The 23,414-nt window shown below is 46.4% G+C and overlaps 1 protein-coding gene across 2 annotated transcripts in view; it reads left to right on the top strand.

Moving 5' to 3' along the window:
• Positions 1–23,414, top strand: part of dctn2 (dynactin 2 (p50)) — a 42,642-nt gene extending 19,228 nt beyond the window's left edge. Inside the window, exons 3-14 of one of the 2 annotated variants that reach the window (XM_069906291.1) lie at positions 3,532–3,628; positions 8,327–8,388; positions 15,104–15,202; positions 16,604–16,764; positions 17,909–18,056; positions 19,124–19,189; positions 19,812–19,850; positions 20,623–20,649; positions 21,804–21,875; positions 22,293–22,395; positions 22,740–22,831; positions 23,172–23,414. In XM_069906291.1, coding sequence (XP_069762392.1) covers positions 3,532–3,628; positions 8,327–8,388; positions 15,104–15,202; positions 16,604–16,764; positions 17,909–18,056; positions 19,124–19,189; positions 19,812–19,850; positions 20,623–20,649; positions 21,804–21,875; positions 22,293–22,395; positions 22,740–22,831; positions 23,172–23,258 — 1,053 coding nt within the window. In that variant the 3' untranslated portion in view covers positions 23,259–23,414. Of the gene's footprint in view, positions 1–3,531; positions 3,629–8,326; positions 8,389–15,103; positions 15,203–16,603; positions 16,765–17,908; positions 18,057–19,123; positions 19,190–19,811; positions 19,851–20,622; positions 20,701–21,803; positions 21,876–22,292; positions 22,396–22,739; positions 22,832–23,171 lie in introns of both variants that reach the window. The other variant, XM_069906290.1, reaches the window with a different exon arrangement.

Raw genomic sequence — 23,414 nt, 5'->3', positions numbered from 1 at the left:
TCCCTTCACCCCACGTGTCTGTGTTGAGCATAGTGGCCAAAGCAGTCTAAAACTCCATCCTCTTTGTAGTCACGTGTCTCTGTAGATGCCTCTTAAATGCTAAATTACTGTATGGCATTTGAAGGTATATTATTGGGGATTTTTTTTTAAAAAACCTGTTCAGTTGCGGCGTAGAATTTTGATGCACAACTACATTACAGTTATTTGTGCGACAATAAACTCATCATTGTTGTATCTGCTTCCACCACTACCTCATGCTGCCTGTTCTGGGCACCCACCACTTTCTGGGTTTAAAATTAAAAGTGCCCTGCTTATCCCCTTTGGACACACGTCCTCTAGTGTGTGACATTTTTACCCTGAGAAAAAAACTCCTGACCGTCCATCCTGTCAATGTCTCTCATGATGCAATAAACTTCAATCAGGTCTCCCCTTAGCCTCTGATGCTCCAGAGAAATCAACTCAAGTTTATGGGGGGGTTGATGGTGGATAGACAATGGAAAGCATTCAAAGATCTAATGGAAGAATTGCAGAATAAAAATAAACCAAAAAAGGTGACTCAACCGTGGATAACAAGGGAAATTAGAGACAGCATTAGGTCCAAAGAGACAGCATATCAATTGGCCAAAAAAAGTACCGCAACCGAAGACTGGGAACAGTTCAAGATGCAGCAAAGGAGGACAAAGGGATTAATCCAGAGAGCAAAAATAAATTACGAAAGTAAGCTTGCGGCAAATATAAAAACCGACTGCAAAAGCTTTTATAAATATGTCAAGAGGAAAAGATTGGTGAAATCCAGAGTAGGTCCTTTGCAGTCGGAATCAGGGGAATATATAATGGGGAATAAGGAAATGGCAGACCAATTAAATTCTTACTTTAGTTCTCTTTTTACAAGAGAGGATACAAATAACCTCCCAAGGATGTTGGGAAACATAGAGACTAATGCAAAGGAGGAGCTGAAAGAAATCAGTATCTCTAAGGACATGGTCTTGGGGAAATTGAAGGGATTGAAGGCCGATGAATCCCAAGGGCCTGATAATCTACATCCTAAAGAAGTGGAAATTCAGATAGCAGATACTTTAAGAATTATTTTCCAGAACTCGATAGACTCAGGATCAGTACCCATGGATTGGAGGGTAGCTAATGTTACCCCACTATTTAAAAAGGGGGTAGAGAAAAAGCGGGGAATTATAGGCCAGTGAGCCTTACATCAGTAGTGGGCAAAATGATGGAATCCATTATTAAGGATGTAATAGCGGAGCATATGACTAGCAGAGAAGGGATTGGACAGAGTCAACATGGATTTACAAAAGGTAAATCGTGCTTGACAAATCTATTGGAATTCTTTGAGATGGTGACAGGTAAAATAGATGGGGGAGAGCCAGTGGATGTGGTGTACCTGGATTTCCAAAAGGCCTTCGATAAGGTCCCACATAAACAACTGGCATGCAAAATCAAGGCTCATGGGATTGGGGGCAAGGTATTGATGTGGATTGAGAACTGGCTGGCAGATAGAAGACAGAGAGTTGGGATAAACGGCTCATTTTCTGAGTGGCAGGCGGTGACCAGTGGGGTGGCACAGGGATCTGTACTGGGACCCCAGCTGTTCACAATTTACATTAATGATCTAAATGAGGGGATTGGATGTAATATCTCCAAATTTGCAGACGACACTAAGCTTGGAGGGGTTGTGTGCACTGAAGAGGGGGTCAGGAAGCTCCATTGTGATTTGGATAAATTGGGGGACTGGGCAGATACATGGCAAATGCACTCCAATGTGGATAAATGTGAGGTTATCCACTTTGGTAATACAAACCGGAGGGCAGATTACTATTTGAATGGCAATAGATTGGGAGATGGGGAAGTGCAGAGAGACCTAGGGGTTCTTGTGCACCAGTCACTGAAGACGAGCATGCAGGTACAGTAGGCGGTTAAAAAGGCAAATGGTATGTTGGCCTTCATATCAAGAGGGTTTGAGTATAGGAATAAGGATACTTTACTGCAGCTGTACAGAGCCTTGGTGAGACCCCACCTGGAGTATTGTGTGCAGTTTTGGTCGCCTTATCTAAGGAAGGATGTTCTTGCAATGGAGGGAGTGCAAAGGCGATTCACCAGGCTGATACCTGGAATGGCAGGAATAACTTATGAGGAAAGATTGTGCAATTTGGGATTGTACTCGCTGGAGTTTAGAACATTGAGAGGGGATCTCATAGAGACATATAAAATTCTGGCAGGACTTGACAGAATGGATGCGGAAGGGATGTTTCCAATGGTGGGGGAGTCCAGAACCCGGGGCCATGGTTCGAGGATAATAGGCAAACCATTTAGAACCAAGATGAGGTGAATCTGTGGAATTCATTGCCACAAAGGCAGGTTCATTGAATATATTTAAGAGGGAATTAGATATATTTCTTCAGTATAAGGGAATTATGGGTTACGGAGAGAAGGCGGGGACGGGGTACTGAACTTTTAGATCAGCCATGATCTCATTGAATGACCTACTCCTGCTCCTATCTTCTATGTTTCTATGTCTAACCTCCCATATCAACCAGGTCAATTTCTTCTGCACCCTTTCCAGAGTCTCCACACCCTTCCTTACCAGAACTGCACACAAGTGTGGCTAAACCAAAGATTTATATCCCTGCAACGTGACCTCCTTGTCCTTGTACTCAATCTCGTGCCCAATAAAGGCAAGTGCCCTCCTTATTATCCCTTGGAGGGAGTGATGGACTTGGACCCCTCTGTTCATTCCTGCTTTTCCTGCATTCCTGTCTTTGAAAGGCCAAACATAATCTGCTGGAGGATTTCAGTGGGTCAAGTAGCATCAGCAGTGGAATGGTTGATGTTTCGGGCTGAAGCTCTTCATCAAGACCAAGCAAAGTGTACAGGAGCAGTGTAACTGGGTGGGAGGGGTGAGGCACAGACCCCACACGGGATTGACCAACCAGGCAGGGGATAGAGGCAGTGGATACACAGATGCCAGACATAGAGAAGGAGCAGGGCATGAAAAATGAAGGGATGATATGGAGGAAGATGAGTCACACGGGGAAGTGGGTGATCAGAGACACAGGCTACCAGTTCAGAGAAGGTGGGAATGGTGGGATAAAGTGACCAGATGGAACCAAAGCCGGGGAAGGGAGGGGAGTGGGAATCCAATGGGGAGGTAGACATGGGGGGGGCAGTTAAACATGGGAGGGGGAAGAGCAGAGGGGGTACCGAGAAAGAGAGAGAGGCCTCATTGCTTGGAATGAGAATATCTACAATTTCTGTTCACACCATTGGACTGTAAACTGTTGCTCTCCCACCCTCCACTCACCGACCACCCCCCCCCCACCACCACCACCCCATGTTCCACCTGTGCAGCCTGCAGCCCATGGTAAGAACATTCAAAGGGAATTGGACAAGTGTGACCAATGATTTGCAAGGCCGGGTGGAGGAGCTTGGATTGCACCGACGGAGCCAGTAGTCATGAAACTCCTCCTTGCTGTGGCAATTCTGTGATGCCCTTCTGACTGATCTGTACCCTCTCCGCAGGAGGAGCTGAACAGCGACAGTGTTGAGCGCATTGTTGTCAACCCGAATGCCTCCTATGACAAGTTTAAGGACAAGCGAATTAGCACCAAGGATATCGGTGAGTGAGCAGCCTGTGCAGGCTATTGGTCGGAGACTGAGGAAGCTTTGAACAGGGCTGTCACTCAGGTTCTGTGAGGGCAGTGCTTTCCAGTGTGCCCAAGGCAAGTAGGACAAAGCTAGAATGTGAGGTGGAGGAATCTGAGGGGCATGTTTGTCCCACAGAGGAGGGATAGAATCTGGACACCTGAAGGGATGGTGGAGGCAGAAACTCTCACAAATATCTGAACCAGCTCATGAGTCACCAAGGCAGAGAAGGCAATAGACCAAGTGCTGGTCAATGGGTGGTTGAGGGTGGGAAAGGACAAGGGGCTCATATTGTGCGGCATGACTTCAAGGTTTCTTGTCATGCAATAAAATCGGAAAATGTAATATACACGATATACAGGGCCCTCCATAAAGGGACAAAGACATTTCTTTTTCCTAGTGCTCCACAGTTTTAAATTTGTAATCAAACAATTCACGCGTGATTAAAGTGCACATTCCAGGTTTTATTCAAGGTTATTTGTGTACATTTTGGTTTGACTAGAAATTACAGCACATTTTATGCCGAGATCCCTCATTTCAGGGCACCTCAATGTTTGGGACATTGGGCTTCACAGGTGTTTGTGATGACTTAGGTATGTTTAATTGCTTCGTTGGTGCAGGTAGAAGAGAACTAGACTTAGTTCCAAGCTTTTGATCACCTTTGGAGTCTGTAGTTGCCATTTTTCAACCCGAGGACCAGAGTTGTGCCAATGAAAGTCAAAGAAGCCATGATGAGGCTGGAAAACAAGAATAAAACAGTAAGAGACCTCGCCCAAACTGTAAGATTACTAAAATCAACTTTCTGGAACATCATTAAGAAGAGCGTATTTGTGAGCTCAGTCATCGCAAAGGGACTAGTAGGACAAGGAAGGACTCCACGGCTGATGACAGAATTCTCATCATAATGAAGAAAAATCCCCAAACGCCTGTCCGATAGGTCGGAAACTCTTCAGGAGGCAGGTGTGGATGTGTCAATGGCAACTGTCTGCAGCAGACTTCATGAACAGAAATACAGAGACTACACTGCAAGATACAAACCACTAGTTCGCCACAGAAACAGGATGGCCAGATTACCGTTTGCCAAGAAGTATTTAAAAGAGCCTGCAGAATTCTGGATAAAGGTCTTGTGGACAGATGAGGCCAAGAATTAACCTGTATCAAAGTGATGGCAAGAGCAAAATGTGGAGGTGTAAAGGAACTGCCAAAGATACAAAGCATATCACCTCATCTGTGAAACATGATGGTGGGGCATGATGGTGGCCTGGGCATGTCTGGCTGCCACAGGTACTGGGGCACTTATCTTCATTGATGCTGTAACTGCTGATGGCCAGTAGCAAAATGAATTCTCAGGTGCATAGAAACATCTGCTCCTGTTTGAGCAAATCCCTCCAATCTCATTGGACAGCGCTTCATCCTACAGCAAGACAATGACCCCCAAACAAACTGCTCAAGCAACAAAGGAGTTTTTCAAAGCTAAAAACTGGAAAATTCTTGAATAGCCAAGTCAGTCACTGATCTAAATCCAATTGAGCACATCTTCCATATGTTGAAGAGGAAACGTAAGGGGAGAAGCCCCCTGAAACCAACAGGAGCTGAAGGTGGCTGCAATAGAGGCCTGGCAGAGTATCACCAGAGAAGATGCTGGTGATGTGTATGAATCACAGACATCAGGCAGTCATTGGCTGCAAGGGATATGCAACAAAGTACTAAACAGGACTTTAACATACATACCATTGCTCTGTTTCAAATATTAAGGTGGCCTGAAGTGAGGGGACGATGTATAAAAAGTGCTGTAATTTCTACATGGTCCCAACCAGAATGTACACAAATAACATTGAATAAAATCTGAAATGTGCACTTTAATCACATAGAACCGTAGAACGCTATAGCACAGAAACAGGCTCCTTCGGCCCTTCTGGTCTGTGCCAAACTTTTTTTTTGCCTAGTCCCACTCACCTGCACCTAGTCCATAGTCTCCTTTTACTCTGGAAAGTTAAAGGTATAACATGCTTTTCGGACTTATTCTTGGATAACTCTTTCATGTCATTTGAACAATTATCCATGAAATATGATTTACCAAATTCTTCTTAAATGTTCAAATCAAGCCCGCATTCACCACTTCATCTGGCAGCTCGTTCCACACTCCCACCACTCTCTGTGTGAAGAAGTTCCCCCTCATGCTCCCCCTAAACCTTTCCCCTTTCACCCTTAACCCATGCCCTTTGGTTTGTATCTCACTTATCCTCAGTGGAAAAAGCCCACCTACATTTACTCTGTCTATATATCAATCATAATTTTAAAATCATCTATCAAAACTCCCCTCATCTATGTTTCAGGGAATAAAGTCCTAATCTGTTTAACTCTGTTCCTGAAGTCTGGGCAACATCCTAGTAAACCTTCTCTGCACTCTTTCTATCTTAATGATATCTTTCCTGTAGTTAGGTGACCAAAATTGCTCACAATATTCGAAATTTGGCCTCACCAATGTCTTATACAACTTTACCATAATATCCCACCTCCTATACTCAACATTTTGATTTATGAAGGGTAATGTGCCAAAAGCTCTCTTTACAACCCTATCCACCTGTGACGCCACTTTCAGGGAATTATGTATATGTATTCCCTCTGTTCTACCGCACTCCTCAGTGCCCGACCATTTATTGTGTGCGTCCTTTCTTGATTTGTCCTTCCAAAATGCAACACCTCCAACTTGTCTGCATTAAACTCCATCTGCCATTGTTCAGCCCATTTTTCCATCTGGTCCAGATTTCTCTGCAAGTTTTGAAAACCTTCTTCACTGTCCACAACGCCTCCAATCTTAGTGTCACCTGTGAACTGGTTGATCCAATTTACCACGTTATCATCTAGATCATTGATATAGATGATAAACAACAACAGTCCCAGCACCAATCCCTGAGACACACCACTGAGAAGCAATCATCCACCACTACTCTCTGGCTTCTACCACCCTAACTTTCCTGGAAGAGAGCCCAATGATCCAGAAACATGAAGTCCTCCCTCCTGCACCATGTCTTTAGCCACATGTTAAGCTGCTTTATCCTCCTATTTCTAACCTCACGAATACGTGGCACGGGTAGCAATCCTGAGATCACTACCCTGAAGGTCCTGTCCTTTAACCTAACACCTCACTCCATGAACTCTCCTTGCAAAACCTCCTACCCATCTCATTTGTCCCTACATCTGGCTGCTAACCCTTCCTCTTGAGGATGCCGTGAACTCGATCTGAGATATTTCGGACCCTGGCACCAGGGAGGCAACGTACCATCTGGGATACTCAATCTCTTCCACAGAACCTCTTATCTGTCCCCCTAACTATGGAATTCCCTATCACTACAGCTTGCCTCTTCTCCTCCCTTCTCTTCTTAGCCACAGGACTAGGCTGTATGCCATGGCTTGTACCTGACAGGTCTCTTTCCCCCCCCTCGCCCCATGGTATACTTGTTATTGAGGGAATGGCACAGAGGTGCTCTACACTGCCTGCCTGTCCATTTCCCTCTCCTGACTGTCACCCATCTACCCTCCTCCTGCCTCCTAGGTCCCTTAACTCCTGTCTATCACCCCCTCTGCCTCCTGAATGACCTGGAGTTCATCCAACTCCAGCTCCAATTCCTTAACTCGGCTTGTTAGAGTTGCAACTGGATACATTTCTCGTAGATGAAGTCGTCAAGGATACTGCTGGTTTCCCTGATGACCTACATTCTGCAAGAGGAGCATTCTCCTGCAAACATGTGAATTGTATGATTACAAATTTAAAACTGTGGAGCACAGAGGCAAATAAATGGAAAAAAAATGTCTGTCCCAAACATTATGGAGGGCATCATACTTCAAATTTTGCCTGCTTTAAGGCAAACACAGAGTCACCATTAGCATTGCCTGGTGCCCTTCCCCCAATAGGAGAACGAGTCTCCAGTTATCCATGGGTTTTCTCCCACAGTCTCTGCAGCCATTCAAACCATCAGCAACCCGAACTCCAGATCCAAACCTCTGAGATGATCAGGAAGCTTTCAGTGCCAAAGACCCTTTGGGAGCCATTCTTACCTTCAGCACCTTCTCATATCTTGGTTCCAATACCTGGTACTCATTAGCCAGTCTCCAGCAGCCCGCAGCCTGGTGTAAGTCCTTTAACCGTGAGTCGCCAACAGCCTGTAGTCTGTGTGGGACCTTCAGCCATTGAGCCTCTCGCTGGTCCACTGCCATGGTCACTTTCTTGTTGGGTTGTCTCCCAGACTTCTTCTCAACAGCATGTTATCCTCGTTCCTGGTGACCTGCTGCTCTTCCAGAGTCTGCAACACCCCCCCCCCTCCCGTGGTATGCTGCCCAGCACAGGCGCTGCCATCTTGGGCACAGATCTCCATGGATGATCTCCATGATGTTAAAAAACACTGGTGGCTCCTTGAACAGGCTGTTTGAAGCCTGTATCAAGCTGTCAACATCAGGACTTGGCGGTAGGATCCTGTGGAGCAGTGCTGTGTCTTCACTCCCTGCTCTCCTGTGTCCGCACCAGCTGCAGCGCTGCCATTAAAGCAGAAACGGCAGCACCACCAGTTTTTTTTTTCCCTTTCACCTCCCTCCTCCTCTGATCCTCACCTCTGTTGACCTTTGTGCCATGCAGCATTGCTGTAAAACTTGCCTGTTTTTTGCTGTCCCACAGATTTTTCAGACCGCATAAGCAAGGCAAGAAGGACTGGGTATGAGTCAGGAGATTACGAGATTGTGAGTACACAAAGATGTCTACCACCTAACCAGTCCTGGATCGTCCTGATGGTGAAGGTGTTTGACACAGTTGCCTTCATTGGTCAGGGCACTGAGTCCAGGAGCAAGGACATCCTGTTACAACTGTACAGGACATTGGAGAGACACATATGGAATATTGTGCACAGTTCTGGGCACTCAGCTGTAGGAAGGATGTCACTGAGCTGGAAAGGGGGCAGAAAAGATTCACCAGGATATTCCTGGGACTGGAGGGATGGAGTTACAAGGAGAGGCTGGATAGGCTGGGACTTTTCTCCTGGGGTGGAGGAGGGTGAGGGGGAACCTTCACCAACATTTGATGCAACTACAACATGACGTCGCAACTTCTCAATCCTCTGACTGATGATGGCCAATATCTTTTGACCACACTATCTACCTGTAATGCACTTTCAAGATACTTTGTACCTGCACTGTTTAGCTCTACAATACCCCCCCCAGATCTCTACCCATGAAAGGTTTAGGTCCTACCTAACTTGCCAAAATGCAAAACCTCACCTTTATTGGTATTAAATTCTGTCAACCACTCCTCTGCCCACCAGGCCAATGATCAATATCCTGCTGCAATATTTCGTAACCGACTTCACTTTCTACACTGCTAGACACTTTAGTGTCATTCGCAAACATGCTAATCATACACCTTTCCATAACAATTATTTATGAAAATAATCTATGAGATTACCCCTCCAGGGAAGACGAGCTCAGCCTGTCCGATTTCTCCTCATCACTAAAGTTCTCCAATCCAGGCAATATTCCGGGAAATCTCCTCTGCATAACTGCCTCCTACTTACAGAACAGTTCACAATACAAGAAGTGTGGTCCAACCAGAGTTTGGTGAAGCTTGGACAAAACCATACATCTTCACTGCCCTATCCATACTCTTTTTTTTAAATTTTTTATTTTTCACACTATAAACCATATTGACCAAGATACATACAGACATTTTTCTTCTTAAATATATACAGCGTCGTTTTCTCCCCGTTTTTCCCCCCTCCCTTCCCTCCCTCCCTCACTCCCTTTCCCATTTATTTAAAGTTCAATCTATAAGATACATTAAACCCATTAAACAATGTTGTCACTTAATAAAAATAAACAAGAAATTTTACTGAGTCAGTTCTTTTCATTATCTTCTCCTTCTGTCATTTTAGGTGGTGGAAGTCCATGGTAGGATTTCTCTATTGTATTTCATGTATGGCTCCCATATTTGTTCGAATATTGCAATGTTATTTCTTAAATTATATGTCATTTTTTTCTAATGGAATACATTTATTCATTTCTATATACCATTGTTGTATTCTCAAGTTGTCTTCTAATTTCCAGGTTGACATAATACATTTTTTTGCTACAGCTAGGGCTATCGTAACAAATCTTTTTTGTGCTCCATCCAAGTCGAGTCCAAATTCTTTGTTTCTTATATTACTTAGGAGGAAGATCTCTGGGTTTTTTGGTATATTGCTTTTTGTGATTTTATTTAATATCTGGTTTAGATCTTCCCAAAATTTTTCACTTTCTCACATGTCCAAATTGCATGAATTGTTGTTCCCGTTTCCTTTTTACAGCAAAAACATCTGTCTGATACTGTTGGGTCCCATTTATTTAACTTTTGAGGTGTGATGTATAGCCTGTGTATCCAGTTATATTGTACCATGCGTAACCTCGTGCTTATTGTATTTCTCATAGTTCCAGAGCATAGCTTCTCCCATGTTTCATTCTTTATCTTTATGTTTAGATCTTGTTCCCATTTTTGTTTAGTTTTACCATTTGTTTCCTCGTTCTCCTTTTCATGCAGTTTAATATACATGTTTGTTATAAATTTTTTGATTATCATTGTGTCTGTAATCACATATTCAAAATTACTTCCCTCTGGTAACCTCAGACTGCTTCCCAATTTGTCCTTCAAGTAGGATTTCAGTTGGTAGTATGCCAACACTGTATCATGAGTTATATTATATTTATCCTTCATTTGTTCAAAGGATAATAATTTATTTCCCGAAAAACAATTTTCTATTCTTTTGATCCTTTTTTCTCCCATTCTCTAAAGGAAAGGTTATCTATTGTAAAAGGGATTAGCTGATTTTGCGTCAATATTAGTTTTGGTAGTTGGTAGTTTGTTTTATTCCTTTCTACATGAATCTTTTTCCAAATGATGAGCAGATGATGCAATACCGGTGAATTCCTACCTTGCACCAATTTTTCATCCCATTTATATAGTATATGTTCAGGTATCTTCTCCCCTATTTTATCTAGTTCTAATCTGGTCCAATCTGGCTTTTCCCTTGTTTGATAAAAATCTGATAGGTATCTTAATTGTGCGGCTCTATAATAATTCTTAAAGTTTGGTAGGTGTAAGCCTCCTTGTTTGTACCATTCTGTTAATTTATCTAGTGCTATCCTGGGTTTCCCCCCTTTCCATACAAATTTCCTTATTATTTTCTTTAACTCCTTGAAGAATTTCTCTGTTAGGTGTATTGGTAATGACTGAAATAGGTATTGTATCCTTGGGAAAATATTCATTTTAATACAGTTTATCCTTCCTTTCAGTGTTAGTGGTAAGTCTTTCCAATCTAAGTCGTCTTGTAATTTTTTCATTAATGGATGGTAATTGAGTTGATATAGATGGCCGAGGTTTGTATTTAGTTGTATACCTAGGTATCGCATTGCTTGTGTTTGCCATCTAAATGGCAATTCTTTCTTAAACTTTGTGAAATCCACATTATTCATTGGCATTGCTTCACTTTTATTTGCGTTGATCTTGAACCCCGATACTTCTCCATATTCCTTCAATTTCCTATGTAATTTTTTTATTGATATTTCTGGTCCTGTTAAGTATATTATAATGTCATCAGGAAATAGACTGATTTTATATTCCTTCTCTTTTATTTTTATTCCTTTTATTTTATTTTCTGTTCTTATCAGTTCTGCTAGTGGTTCTATAGCTAACGCGAACAGTGAGGGAGATAGTGGTCATCCTTGCCTTGTTGATCTGCTTAAGTTAAATTGTTTTGATATATATCCATTTACTGTCAATTTCGCCAATGGCCCCTTATATAATGCTTTAATCCAATTAATATATTTCTCTGGTAGGCTGAATTTTTGTAGTACTTTGAATAAATAATTCCATTCTACTCTGTCAAAGGCCTTCTCTGCGTCTAAAGCAACTGCTACTGTTGGAGTTTTATTTCCTTCTACTGCATGAATTAAGTTAATAAATTTACAGATATTGTCTGTTGTTCGTCTTTTTTTAATAAATCCAGTTTGGTCTAGATTTACTATTTTTGGAACATAGTCGGCCAATCTGTTTGCTAATAGTTTAGCTATTATCTTATAATCTGTGTTAAGTAAAGATATTGGTCTATATGACGCTGGTGTGAGTGGATCTTTCCCTGTATTTGGTATAACTGTAATTATTGCTGTTTTGCATGAATTTGGTATGCTTTGTGTTTTATCAATCTGGTTGATTACTTCCAGAAGGGGAGGAATTAATAAGTCTTTAAATGTATTATAGAATTCTATTGGGAATCCATCCTCTCCTGTTGTTTTATTGTTCGGTAGTTTTTTTAATATCTCCTGTAATTCTTCTATTTCAAATGGTTTTATTAATTTATTTTGCTCCTCTGTTTGTAATTTTGGCAGTTCAATTTTAGTTAGAAATTCATCTATTTTGTCTTCTTTCCCTTCGTTTTCAGTTTGATATAGTTGCTCGTAAAATTCTCTGGTTTTCATTAATCTCCTTTGGATTATATGTGATTTGCTTGTCTTTTTTCCTTAATGCCAATACCATTCTTTTAGTTTGTTCTGTCTTAAGCTGCCACGCTAGAATTTTGTGCGTTTTTTCTCCTAGCTCATAATATTTCTGTTTTGTCTTCATTATGTTCTTCTCCACCTTATATGTTTGTAGTGTTTCATATTTTATTTTTTATCTGCCAATTCTCTTCTTTTAGTTGTATCTTCCTTTATTGCTAATTCTTTTTCTATATTTGTTATTTCCTTTCCGACTGTTCTGTTTCCCGATTATAGTTTTCTTGTTGGGTTGTTTGTTTTATTTTGTTGGGTATTTTTGTTCTTATTTTTATTAGAAGTGTCTTGATGTTGGTCTTCTTCCTCTGGGTTTGTCATCTGTTGTTTCTTTGATTTCTTATTTTTACTCTCTTCCTTCTTGTTCTCATTATTTTTTATGTTTTCCTCTTGCTGTTGTGTTGTAGTTGCCTGTTTCAGCTGTGGAGATCGACTCCTCAGCTGGTCCCCCCTCCCGTCAGTGTTATTTTTGTCTTGCGCGATTGCGCACTTTTGTTTGGCTCCGTGAGCCATTTTTGTAGTCCCGAGTTCGGGGCTTCGACTGACCTCAGGGAGCGGGCTTCTCTCTCCACGGCGGGCCTCCTTGTACCGGTAAGGCCTTCACCTTCTTCTTTCGACGTTCTTCCTTCTTCTTTTCTTCCCGTTGTTTTTGGTTTTTCTTTCTTCGCTGCCATTTTCTCCACACTTTCACTTTCAATTTGTTATGGTTTTTATGTTTGTGCCTTTGGTTTTTCTCTATCTTTTTTTAACTCTTCTGGAGAGGGCTGGAGTTCCCCTACCGGCCACTACTCCATCATGTGACTCCTCCCCTATACATACTCTTCAGCAGTGGGCATGGACCTCTTGGTCTCCCCTCCAAAGTCCCACACCACCCCAACTGGGAAATGTATTGCTGTTCCTTCATTGTTTAGAACCACAAATTCCCCCCCCAAAACCTTCACTTCATGCAATCCGATACCTAGGTATTAGACTAGATAATAATCTAGGCCATCTATACAAATTAAATTATCAGCCATTAATGAAGAAATTACAAGATGACTTAGAACATTGGAAAGATTTACCACTAACACAGATAGAAAGGGTAAATTGCATTAAAATGAATATCTTCCCAAGGATACAATACCTATTTCAATTGTTACCAATTCCCTTAACAGAAAAATTCTGCAATGAGCTAAAGAAAATAATAAGGAAATTCTTATGGAAAGGGGGGAAAACCGAGGATAGCACTAGATAAATTAATAGAATGGTACAAACAAGGGGGCTTACAGCTACCAAACTTTAAGAATTATTATGGAGCAGCACAATTCTATCAGATTTTTATAAAACAAGGGAAAAACCAGATTGGACTAGGTTAGAGCTAGATAAAATAGGGAAGGTACCAGAACATATACTTTATAAGTGGGATGAAAAACTGGTGCAATATAGAAGTTCACCAGTACTGCACCATCTGCTCAACATTTGGAAGAAGATTCACGTAGAAAGGAAAAAAACAAATTACCAACTACCAAAATTATTATTGATGCAAAATCAACTAATCCCTTTCACAATAGATAACCTTTCCTTTAGAGAATGGGAGAGAAAAGGGATCAAAAGAATAGAAAATTGTTTTTTGAGAAATAATTTATTATCTTTTGAACAAATGAAGTACAAATATGATATAATTCACGGTACAATGTTTGCATACCACCAACTGAAAACCTACTTGAAGGACAAATTGGGAAGCAGGCTGAGGTGACTAGAAGGAAGCAGCTTTGAATATGTGATTACAGACACAATGATAATTAAAAGATTTATAACAAACATATACTTCAAGCTGCAAGAGAAAGAGAACGATGAAATAAGCTGTAAACCCAAACAAAAGTGGGAACAAGATTTAAAATAAAGATTAAAAAAATGAAAAATGGGAAAAGCTATGCTATGGAACTATGAGAAATACAATAAACATGAGGTTACGCATGATACAATATAATTGGCTATACATCACGCCCCAAAAGTTAAATAAATGGGACCCAACATTATCAGATATATGTTTTCGCTGTAAGAAGGAAACGGGAACAACAGTACATGCAATTTGGGCATGTGAGAAAGTGAAAAAGTTTTGGGAAGATCTAAATCAGGTATTAAATAAAATCACAAAAAGCAACTTACCAAAAATCCAGAGATCTTTCTTCTAAGTAATATAAGAAGTAAAGAATTAGGCCTCAAATTGGATGAAGCATAAAAAAGATTTATTATGATAGCCTCAGCAGTAGCAAAAAAATGTATAATGTCAACTTGGAAATCGGAAGAGAGCCTGAGAGTACAGCAATGGTACATGGAAATGAATAAATGTATTCCATTGGAAAAAATAAAATATAATTAAAAATTAAAGTTACAGTATTTGAACAAATTTGGGAACCGTACATAGATCACAACAGAGAGGGCCTAACACAGACCTCCACCCCCTAAAATGATAGAATGAGAAGATGAAATGAACTGACCCAGTGTGTAAAAGTAGATGATACAATTTTCTTGTTTATTTTCATTGTGTGATGACCTTGTTTAATGGGTTTATTGTAATGTATATGTTGAACGTTTAGTGGGTGGGGAAGGGAGTGGGGGGAAGGGGAGAAAATGACACTGTGTATATTCAAGAGGGAAATGTTTGTGTGTATTTTGGTTAATATGGTTCATAGTGTGAAAAATTTTTAAAAATTTTAAAAAAAAGAACCTTCACTGCATGGACTGAGGAGGTTTGAGAGGCAGTTCATTCCTACCTCCAGGGGCAACTGGCAGTTCAGTAAATTCCCGAGATCAGAAAAACCTCCTCCCCTTGCTTCCGGAGAGAAGGCTCCAGCATGATCAGAAGGAGCAAGGCTTTGGTGTGACCCTCTGGTTTCTTTAGCTGGCTGCAGGATGCGGGATGAAGGAGAGCCCCCAGCAGAAGTATCAGCGGCTGCTGCTTGAGATGAAGGAACTCTCCGAGGAGGTCGAACAGATCAAGGTCAGACTGGGGTTTCGCCATCTTGTCACCTACCCCTCGCCCAGCCTTGCTCCCTCACCCCCACTGCATGCAACATATCTCTCACCCCCAACACTGATCCTCCAGTCACAACACCCCTCCATCACACTGGCCCCACCCTCACAATGTGCCTCTCCATCACATTGACCCCCCCCCCCCCACACTGCTTCATCCCACCCTCACACTGACCACACTCACACTGGCCCCACCCTCACTGTACCCCTCCCTCACAAACCCCCCATTATTCACCCTGCACTCCTCCCTCACAAACCACCCCCTCACACTGCACCCCTCCCGCTCTCTCTCGCCACTCCCGACACACCACCTCCACCCTCTCACCACTCCCTACACACCACCTCCTCTCTCTTGGTGCTCCCTCCTCACCCCCACTCCCTCTCTCGGCACTCCCTACACATCACCTTTCCTCTCTCAGTGCTCTCTACACATCACCCCCTCTCTCTTGGCACCACCTCCTCACTACCCCTACCTCTCTCGGTGCTCCCTACACATCACCTCCCCTCTCTCAGTGCTACCTACACATCACCGCCTCTTTCAGCGCTCCCTACCCACCCCCTCTCCCTCTCTCTCGGTTTCCCTACACATCACCCCCTCTTGGCACCCACTCCTCACCACCCTCCTCTCTTGGTGCTCCCTACACAGCAACCCCTCCTCACTGCCCCTCCCTCTCTCGGTGCTCCATACACATCACCTTCCCTCTCTTGATGCTCCCTACACACCACCCTCTCTCTATCAGTGCTCCCTCCTCACTGCCCCTCCCTCTCTTGGTACTCCCTACACACCACCCCCTCTTGGCACTCCCTTCTCACTCCCACTCCCTCTCTTGGTGCTCCCTACATACTACCCCCTCTCTCTCGACTTTCTCTCCTTACCACCACTCCCTCTCTCGGTGCTCCCTCCACATCACCTCCCCTCTCAGCGCCCCCTCCTCACTGCCCCTCCCTCTCAGTGTTCCTTACACACCACCCCCTCTCTTCGGCGTCCCCTACTCACCGCCCCTCCCTCTCTTGGTGCTCCCTCCAGATCACCTCACCTCTCAGCGCCCCCTCCTCACTGCCCCTCCCTCTCAGTGTTCCCTACACACCATCCCCTCTCTTCGGCGTCCCCTTCTCACCGCCCGTCCCTCTCTCGGTGCTCCCTTCATACCACCTCTCCTCTCTCAGCATTCCCTCCTGCATCAGATGAATGATTGCAGCCTCATCTGATATCCATCCAACCCAGATGTTGAAGATGCTTTGGCAGATCTGCCTCTCCCTCCCTGTTCCTCGGTTGTGCTGGGGAATCTTTTCGGCTTGGGATGTTGTGGGAGGGTGGCCAGACAGATTGGCTTGGCAACCTCAAGAGCTATATTGTGCCTGCTGACAGAACTCTGTCAAGGACTCCACAGCAGAGGAAAAACTGACCCCAGTGGCGCTGGCCAGCCAGGTTGCCACCCTGAAGCAACATCTAGCCACTCTGCAACTGGAGAAAGTGCTGGGACCTGAAGCCACCATTGATCTGACAGATCCTGAGGGAGCCTTGGCCAAGTAAGTGGACAGGGTACTTCATTATTGGGTGCCCTTTGGGGATGCATCTGATTATGAATCCGTTCTCATAGCCAAGAATCAGTGCGGTACCCGACCCTTTGGCCCAAAGCCTCCATGCTGAATAATTTAGCCCCATTTCCCTGCATTCAGTCCATCCACGGACCTGTCCAAATGACTGTTAACTGGTGTGTTTGTCCCCACCTCCACCATTTCCTGTGGCAGCTCGTTCCACACACCCACCCTCTGTGTGAAGAAGGTGCCCCTCAGGCCCCTTTTAAATCTCTCCCCTTAAACATAGTTTTAGACTCCCTGACCCTGGGGAATAGTCTGTGTCCATCCACCTTATCCACGCCCCTCATGGTTTTATAAACATGTATAAGGTCCCCCTCAGCCTCTTCCACTCCAGGGAGAAAAGCCCCAGTTTATTCAGCCTCTCGTTGTAACTCCAACTCCGGGAACATCCTGGTGAATCTTTCCTGCCCCTTTTTCAGCTCAGTGACATCCTTCCTACAGCTGGGTGCTCAGAACTGACCACAAGTGTGGCCTCCCCAACGTCCTGGACAGTTGTAACAGGACGTCCCTGCTCCTGTTCTCATTGCCCTGACCCATGGAGGCCAGTGTGCCATACACCTTCTTCCCCACCCTGTCCCTGTACCCTGAGGTCTCCCTGTTATACAACCCTCCCCATCTTCTTCACTGCCTTGTCTATCTCTCATTAACCCATCATCCATCCAAATCAGATAATGGCACTGCATATTGCCTGCCCTGATATTGTTTCACAATCTCTTGTGTGGCATCTTGTCGCAGGACTTCTAAAAATCTAAGCAGATAACCTATCCTTCTGAAGAGCCCCCGCCACCCCCGCTCGATCCCGATTTCCAGCACTGTCTGTGGGGTTTGCACGTTCTCCTTGAGTCTGATTGTGTTCAGATGTAGGGAGAAGTGGGTTAAATCACCCTCCGTGATTTCTCCCCAGTGTGTGGGTAGGTGAGGGGGAGAAATATGGAGGGGAGTGGATGGGGGTGTAGGGATGATTGTAAATGGTTGGTGGATGGTTGCCATTGACGGCGGGCCGAATGGCCTGTTTCTGTGCAGTGTGACCTTGTGGCATGGCCTCCCCTCCTCTTCTCTCTTCCCTGAACAGGCGCCTACTCACACAGCTGCAGACCACCACTGGGCTCAAAGGGCATGCGTCGGCTGGCCAACACCCTGCCAAAGGAGGAGACGGCACTGCGGTGACCTACGAGCTGTACTACCGCCCTGAGCAGGCTCGTTTCACCCAGGCAGCAAAGGTGGGGGAGGCGGGCAGCCATATTTGCAGAACACAGGGTTGAATTTTTAAGATACTTGTTCTGTTCTTGAGCTTTTATGTCCCTGTTCCTTCCCATATTTGAGATCCAGATAAGAAAAAGATCTAGACTTTCTGGAATGAATTCCTGATCCTAACAGCTCCTCTCTCCTTCATGATTCTTTATTCACTTTTCTATCTTTCTCTCTCTTCTATTTTCTACCTTCCTTCCATTATGTTGAGGACTTATTTGGTGGGGAGGGGGGAAGGGGTTAGTTGGAAACATGGACAACGTGCATCAATAATTCTTTTCTTTTAGCTTTATCCTATGTATCTGTAATGGTTAACTCTTGGTATTTGTTTAAGCACAAAAAAAAGGATGGGGAGGGAAGAAAGGAGAGGGGATGGAGAGGGAGAAAGGAGAGGGGGAGAAAAGAGGGGGGGAGAAAAGAGGAGATGGAGAGGGAGAAAGGAGGGATGAAGAGGGGGAGAAAGGAGAGGGGATGGAGAGGGGGGGAAAGAGAGGGGATGGAGAGGGGGGAAAAGAGGGATGAAGAGGGGGAGAATGTAGAGGGGGAGAAAGGACGGATGAAGAGGGAGAATGTAGAGAGGGAGAAAGAAGGGATGAAGAGGGGAAGAATGTAGAGGGGGAGAAAGGAGAGGGGATGGAGAGGAGGAGAAAGGGATGAAGAGGGGAGAATGTAGAGGGGATGGGGAAGGAGGAGAAAGGAGGGGGAGGCAGGAGGGGGATGGGGAGGGGAGATTGAATGGGGGAGTGAGGAGGCAGGAGGGAATGGGGAAGGGATGAAGATTGAATGGGGGGAAGGGGTGGGAGTCAATCAAGGAGATTGAATGGACAGGGAAGGGGAGGTCGGAGGGAATGGGGAGACAAGAGGGGAGGATGATTGAATGGGGAGGGAGGGGCCAGGAAGAGGAGGCGATGGGGAGAAATTGGGAAATTGAGGGGACCAGGCTACCTTGCCTGTGTACCCTGAAGGACAGCTATATTGAGTGCTTCTACTCTGACTGAACACGGGACATTTTAATTTCCTTTGTGTTTCTTTTTCGCAGCTGGCAGAACTGGAAAAAAGAATGGCAGAACTTGAAACGGCTGTGGGTAGCAGATCTGATAAACAGGTAGGGACCCGTCACAGACCAGGTACAGACAAGTACAGTCCTGTCACGGACTGGGTATAGATGGGTACGAGCCTATGTACTGGGTACCAGATCGGACAGACACCTCATCGCACCCCCTCCCCTCCATCAACCCCATCTACACCTCATCACACCCTCTCTCCTCCATAGACCCCGTCTACACCTCATTACACCCCCTCCCCTCCATAGACCCCGTCTACACCTCACGCTGACTCAGGAAAGCAGCCAACACATTAATGGACCCGTCCACCCTGGCCACACTCTCTTCACCCCCCCTCCCACTGGGGATAAGATTCTGGGGTGTGAGCTCACGCCCCACCAGATTCAGGAACAGCTTCCTTCCTGCCTTTACGGACTGGTGCACCAGCCTCATCCTGGTAAAATGATGTTGTCTTTGCTCCGTTCTCACTGATCCTTCTCGGTACTCCTGTGCTGTATTTACACTGCCATGCTACATACCAGTTGACAAAATGGACTGCTTGCGGAATAAACTTTATCACTCCGCCTTGGTAGATATGAACGTAAAGTTGTACTGTTGGGCACTGTACTGTTCCCCGTTCTCCAGGCTCAACAGCAGGTAACGTCTTCTTCTTATAATCCACAGAACCCCCTGACTGTGGGACTGCAGGACTCCAGCCTTATGGTGAGCAGGAAAGGGTTACGAGATCTTTTAGCTGATATGTAGGGGGACGGTGTGATGGGCATGCACGGAGAGTTCAAATGGGTTTGGTGTGGTTTGGGCACGCAGCAGATGGGCAGAAGGACCCACATTTGTGTGCTGTGTGATTCAATGGGACCACTGTGAGCCATGTGGGCAGGTTGAAGCACTGAGGATCTGTTCCCCAGGTGCAAGGGGTTTTCACAGAGCAACAAGTACTCCGTACAGTTTGATCATGCAGTCACAGACAGAGGCAGTGTCCATCCATAAGGTTACCACAATATTGGTGTGGAAGGTGCTTCAACACTGTGTCCCACCCTGGTAGTGCTTGTTAGGACTGTGTGGAGGGACCTTACCCTGTGTGGGGAATGTGTGCTGGAACGTTGTGGAGGGAGCTTCACTCTGTGTCTGACCCCGGGAGTGTGTGATGGGACGGTGTGGAGGGAGCTTCACTCTGTGTCTGACCCTGGGAATGTGTGATGGGACGGTGTGGAGGGAGCTTCACTCTGTGTCTGACCCTGGGAATGTGTGATGTGACGGTGTGGAGGGAGCTTCATTGAAAAATTATATTTTTTATTGAAAAACAAAAACTGCAGTCAGTGGAATTGTGAGCTGCTGGAGGGCACTCAGCAGGACAGGCAATGTGTGTGAAGTCAACGTTTCAGCTTGGGACCTTGTTCCCTCCATAGACCCTCCCTGACATGCTGAGTCCCTTCACCACCTCATTTGCTGCTGTAACATTCACTTTGTTTTTCAGGGAGCTGTTGAGATTCTCCAGGTCAAAGTGAGTACTTTAGACCCTGCAATATTGGACCAGGTTGAAGCAAGGCTGCAGGTGATTGCTGGAGTGGGGTGAACTGGCGGGTAGGTGGGTGAACAGGCAGGCAGGCGAACTGGTGGGCGAGCAAACTGGCGGGCAGGCGGGTGATCTGGCTGAGCTCAATGTAGTTAGATGTCTTGTTCTAGATCTGTGCAGACCTGGATGTGAAGGTGGGCTAGGTTGGAGAAGGGCAAGTGACTGGTGGAGAACTGGGCAAATATGGGGCATCATACCAAGGAAATGGCAGGGGGAGGGGAGATGGGGTTGAGGAGGGAGGGGGTGAGGAGCTGTGAAGGGAGAGGGGTGAGGAGGGAGGACCAATGTGTGGGAATGGCATGCAGTATGAATGATAGCAAGGAAGGAGGGATGTGACCAGGGAGTGGAATGAGAAAGTAAGTGGTGAGTGGGAGAGGATTGAGGGAGAGATTGAGTTGTTTTAGGGGTAGGGGAGGGGGTGAGAGGTTGTAGGGGAGGGGTGAGGAGGGGGAAGGGGGTGGGGAGGAAAGAAGTGGGACAGGAGAGGGGGTGAAGAGAGGGAGAGGAGATGAGGGGGTGAGGAGGAGGAGGTGGTTGTGGAGAGGGGTTAAGAGAGAGGGTTGAGGGGGAGGGGTGGTGAAGAGAGAGGGGGGAGGCTAGGTGAGAAGGGAGGGGAGGGATGGGCAGAGAGGAGGGAGAGGTGAGAGAAAAGGGAGTGAGGACGAACAGACAATGTGAGGGAATCCCCTGCAATAAGAATGGCAGTGGGCAGGGAGGGGGGGCACGTGGGTATGGGGTTGTGGAGATGGGGGGGGCGTTGGGATGAGGGAATGGGGGTTGTGGGGATGGGGGATCGTGGGGATAGGGGCATGGGGATGAGGAGCGTGGGGATGGGGGGAACATGAGGAAGGGGGTGTCTCAGGCAAACCGAGGTGAATCGCCTCTGCCCTCTTAGCAAGGTGGGTGGTCCGCAGTGGCTGTGTCAGTATTGGGTCACTCTGTCCCCACTAACAAGACCCCCCCACCTGCGGGATTCTCTCACCCAATCTCCAAGCTCAGAGCTGTCCTGGGGAAGGAAAGAAGAGGGCGAGGGGGCACTGCTGATCCCCATCTGGTGACATTTCTGTTTCACCGTCCCACAGAGTGTTCTGGGGAAGCTGAATGAAATTGCCAAACACAAGAAAATCAACGAGGAAGCAGAGACCCAGAGCAAGGTCAGGGTGATGTTCTCAACCCAGAGGAGGTGCAGGGCCTGATCCCTCCATCTCTGGAGACCCTAATCCCTCCACTCCCCTGCCCTGCATTTTACACTATTGCCAATCACCACACCCCTTCCTGGCACCACTGGTCACTTCAACCCTGCCGATTACTGCTCCTCTGCCCAACACTGCTGATCACCACTCCCCTCCCTGGCACTGCAAGTCACCACGTCCCTCCCAGGCACCGCTGGTCAGCACTCCCCATGCCAGCACCACCGATCACCGCTCTCCTCCCTGGTATTGCCTGATCCCTTCTCCACTGCCTGTTCTCCGCACCCCTTAGCACTGCCTGTCCCCTCCCTCTGTACCCCTCCCCCAGCCCATCTGTACCCCCTGCCCATGCTCCCACATTGATGACCCTCTGCCCTGCAGGTTGCTCAGCTCTACGACCTGGTGCAGAGGTGGGAGGGCACGGCTGCCACACTCCCGCAGCTGGTGGACAGACTCGTTGCCGTGAAGGGGCTACATGAGCAAGGTGAGAGGTCACTCCCATTCCCCCCACCCCCATTCACACCTCCCTCCACCATGCCACGGTGGGGAGTGGAGGGAGGGGTTGGTGGGGATGGGTGGTGGTATTGATGAGGGGCAGTGAGGATGGGGGTGGGAAGGGGCAATAGGGAGGGGTGGGTGTGGTGGGAAGGGGTGTTGGATTGGTGGATGGTGGGGTAGGGGCGATGGGGAAGGGTGGTCAGTGGGGGAGGGCAATATGAAGGGGTGGTGGGTTGTGGTTGGGGGGGGAATGGGGTAGATGGTGTGTAGTAGGGGTGGGGATGGTCTGTGTGTGGGGTCCTTGACTTGCTGTCCCATTGTCTGTTGCAGCCCTGCAGTTCGGCCAACTCCTCACCCACCTCGATTCCACACAGCAGGTTATTGCCAGCACGATGAAGGACAACACCACTCTCCTGGAACAGGTAACACCCCCCCCTCCCTTCCTCCTCCTCCCCTCACCCCTCCTCCCTCCCTTTTCCCCCTCCTCCCTCTCCTCCTTCCCTCCCTCCTCCCCCTTTCCCCTCCTCCAAAATCCCATCCCCCTCAGTCACCCTCTGCTGTCTCTGCCCAGCCTGGGAGAGACACACACAGCTACCCTACTCCATCAGCTGGACATCAGGGACAGGTCTTGGTGGGCAGGGGGGTGGGGAGGTGAGGGAGAAGAGGTATGGGGGAAGAGGGAGGAGTGAGGGGTGAGGAGGGGGCTATTCCAGGAGCCCACAACCGATGTGACGCTCTCACTCTCCTTTCTCTCCCTTGCAGGTCCAACAGACCATGAAGGACAACATGGCGCTGGTGCAGCAGAACTTTCTCAGCCTGGATAGTCGTGTGAGGAAGCTTGCTGCCTAGGCCTGACCCTGCCCACCTGTCCCACACTTGGAGTGTTCCAGCACCTTTTCCGACTGCCTGAAAACTAGCCGCTTTGCACATGCTCCCTCCCTTTCTTCTGCAGGCAGTTCCTGCGTACACCACTCCCATGGAGACACAATAAATGGCCTGGCCCCA

The sequence above is a fragment of the Narcine bancroftii genome, chromosome 12 (genome assembly GCF_036971445.1).
Source record: "Narcine bancroftii isolate sNarBan1 chromosome 12, sNarBan1.hap1, whole genome shotgun sequence".
NCBI lineage: Eukaryota > Metazoa > Chordata > Chondrichthyes > Torpediniformes > Narcinidae > Narcine > Narcine bancroftii.
The sequence above is the reverse complement of the archived record's forward strand: the minus strand, read 5'-3'. Positions and strand labels throughout refer to the sequence as shown.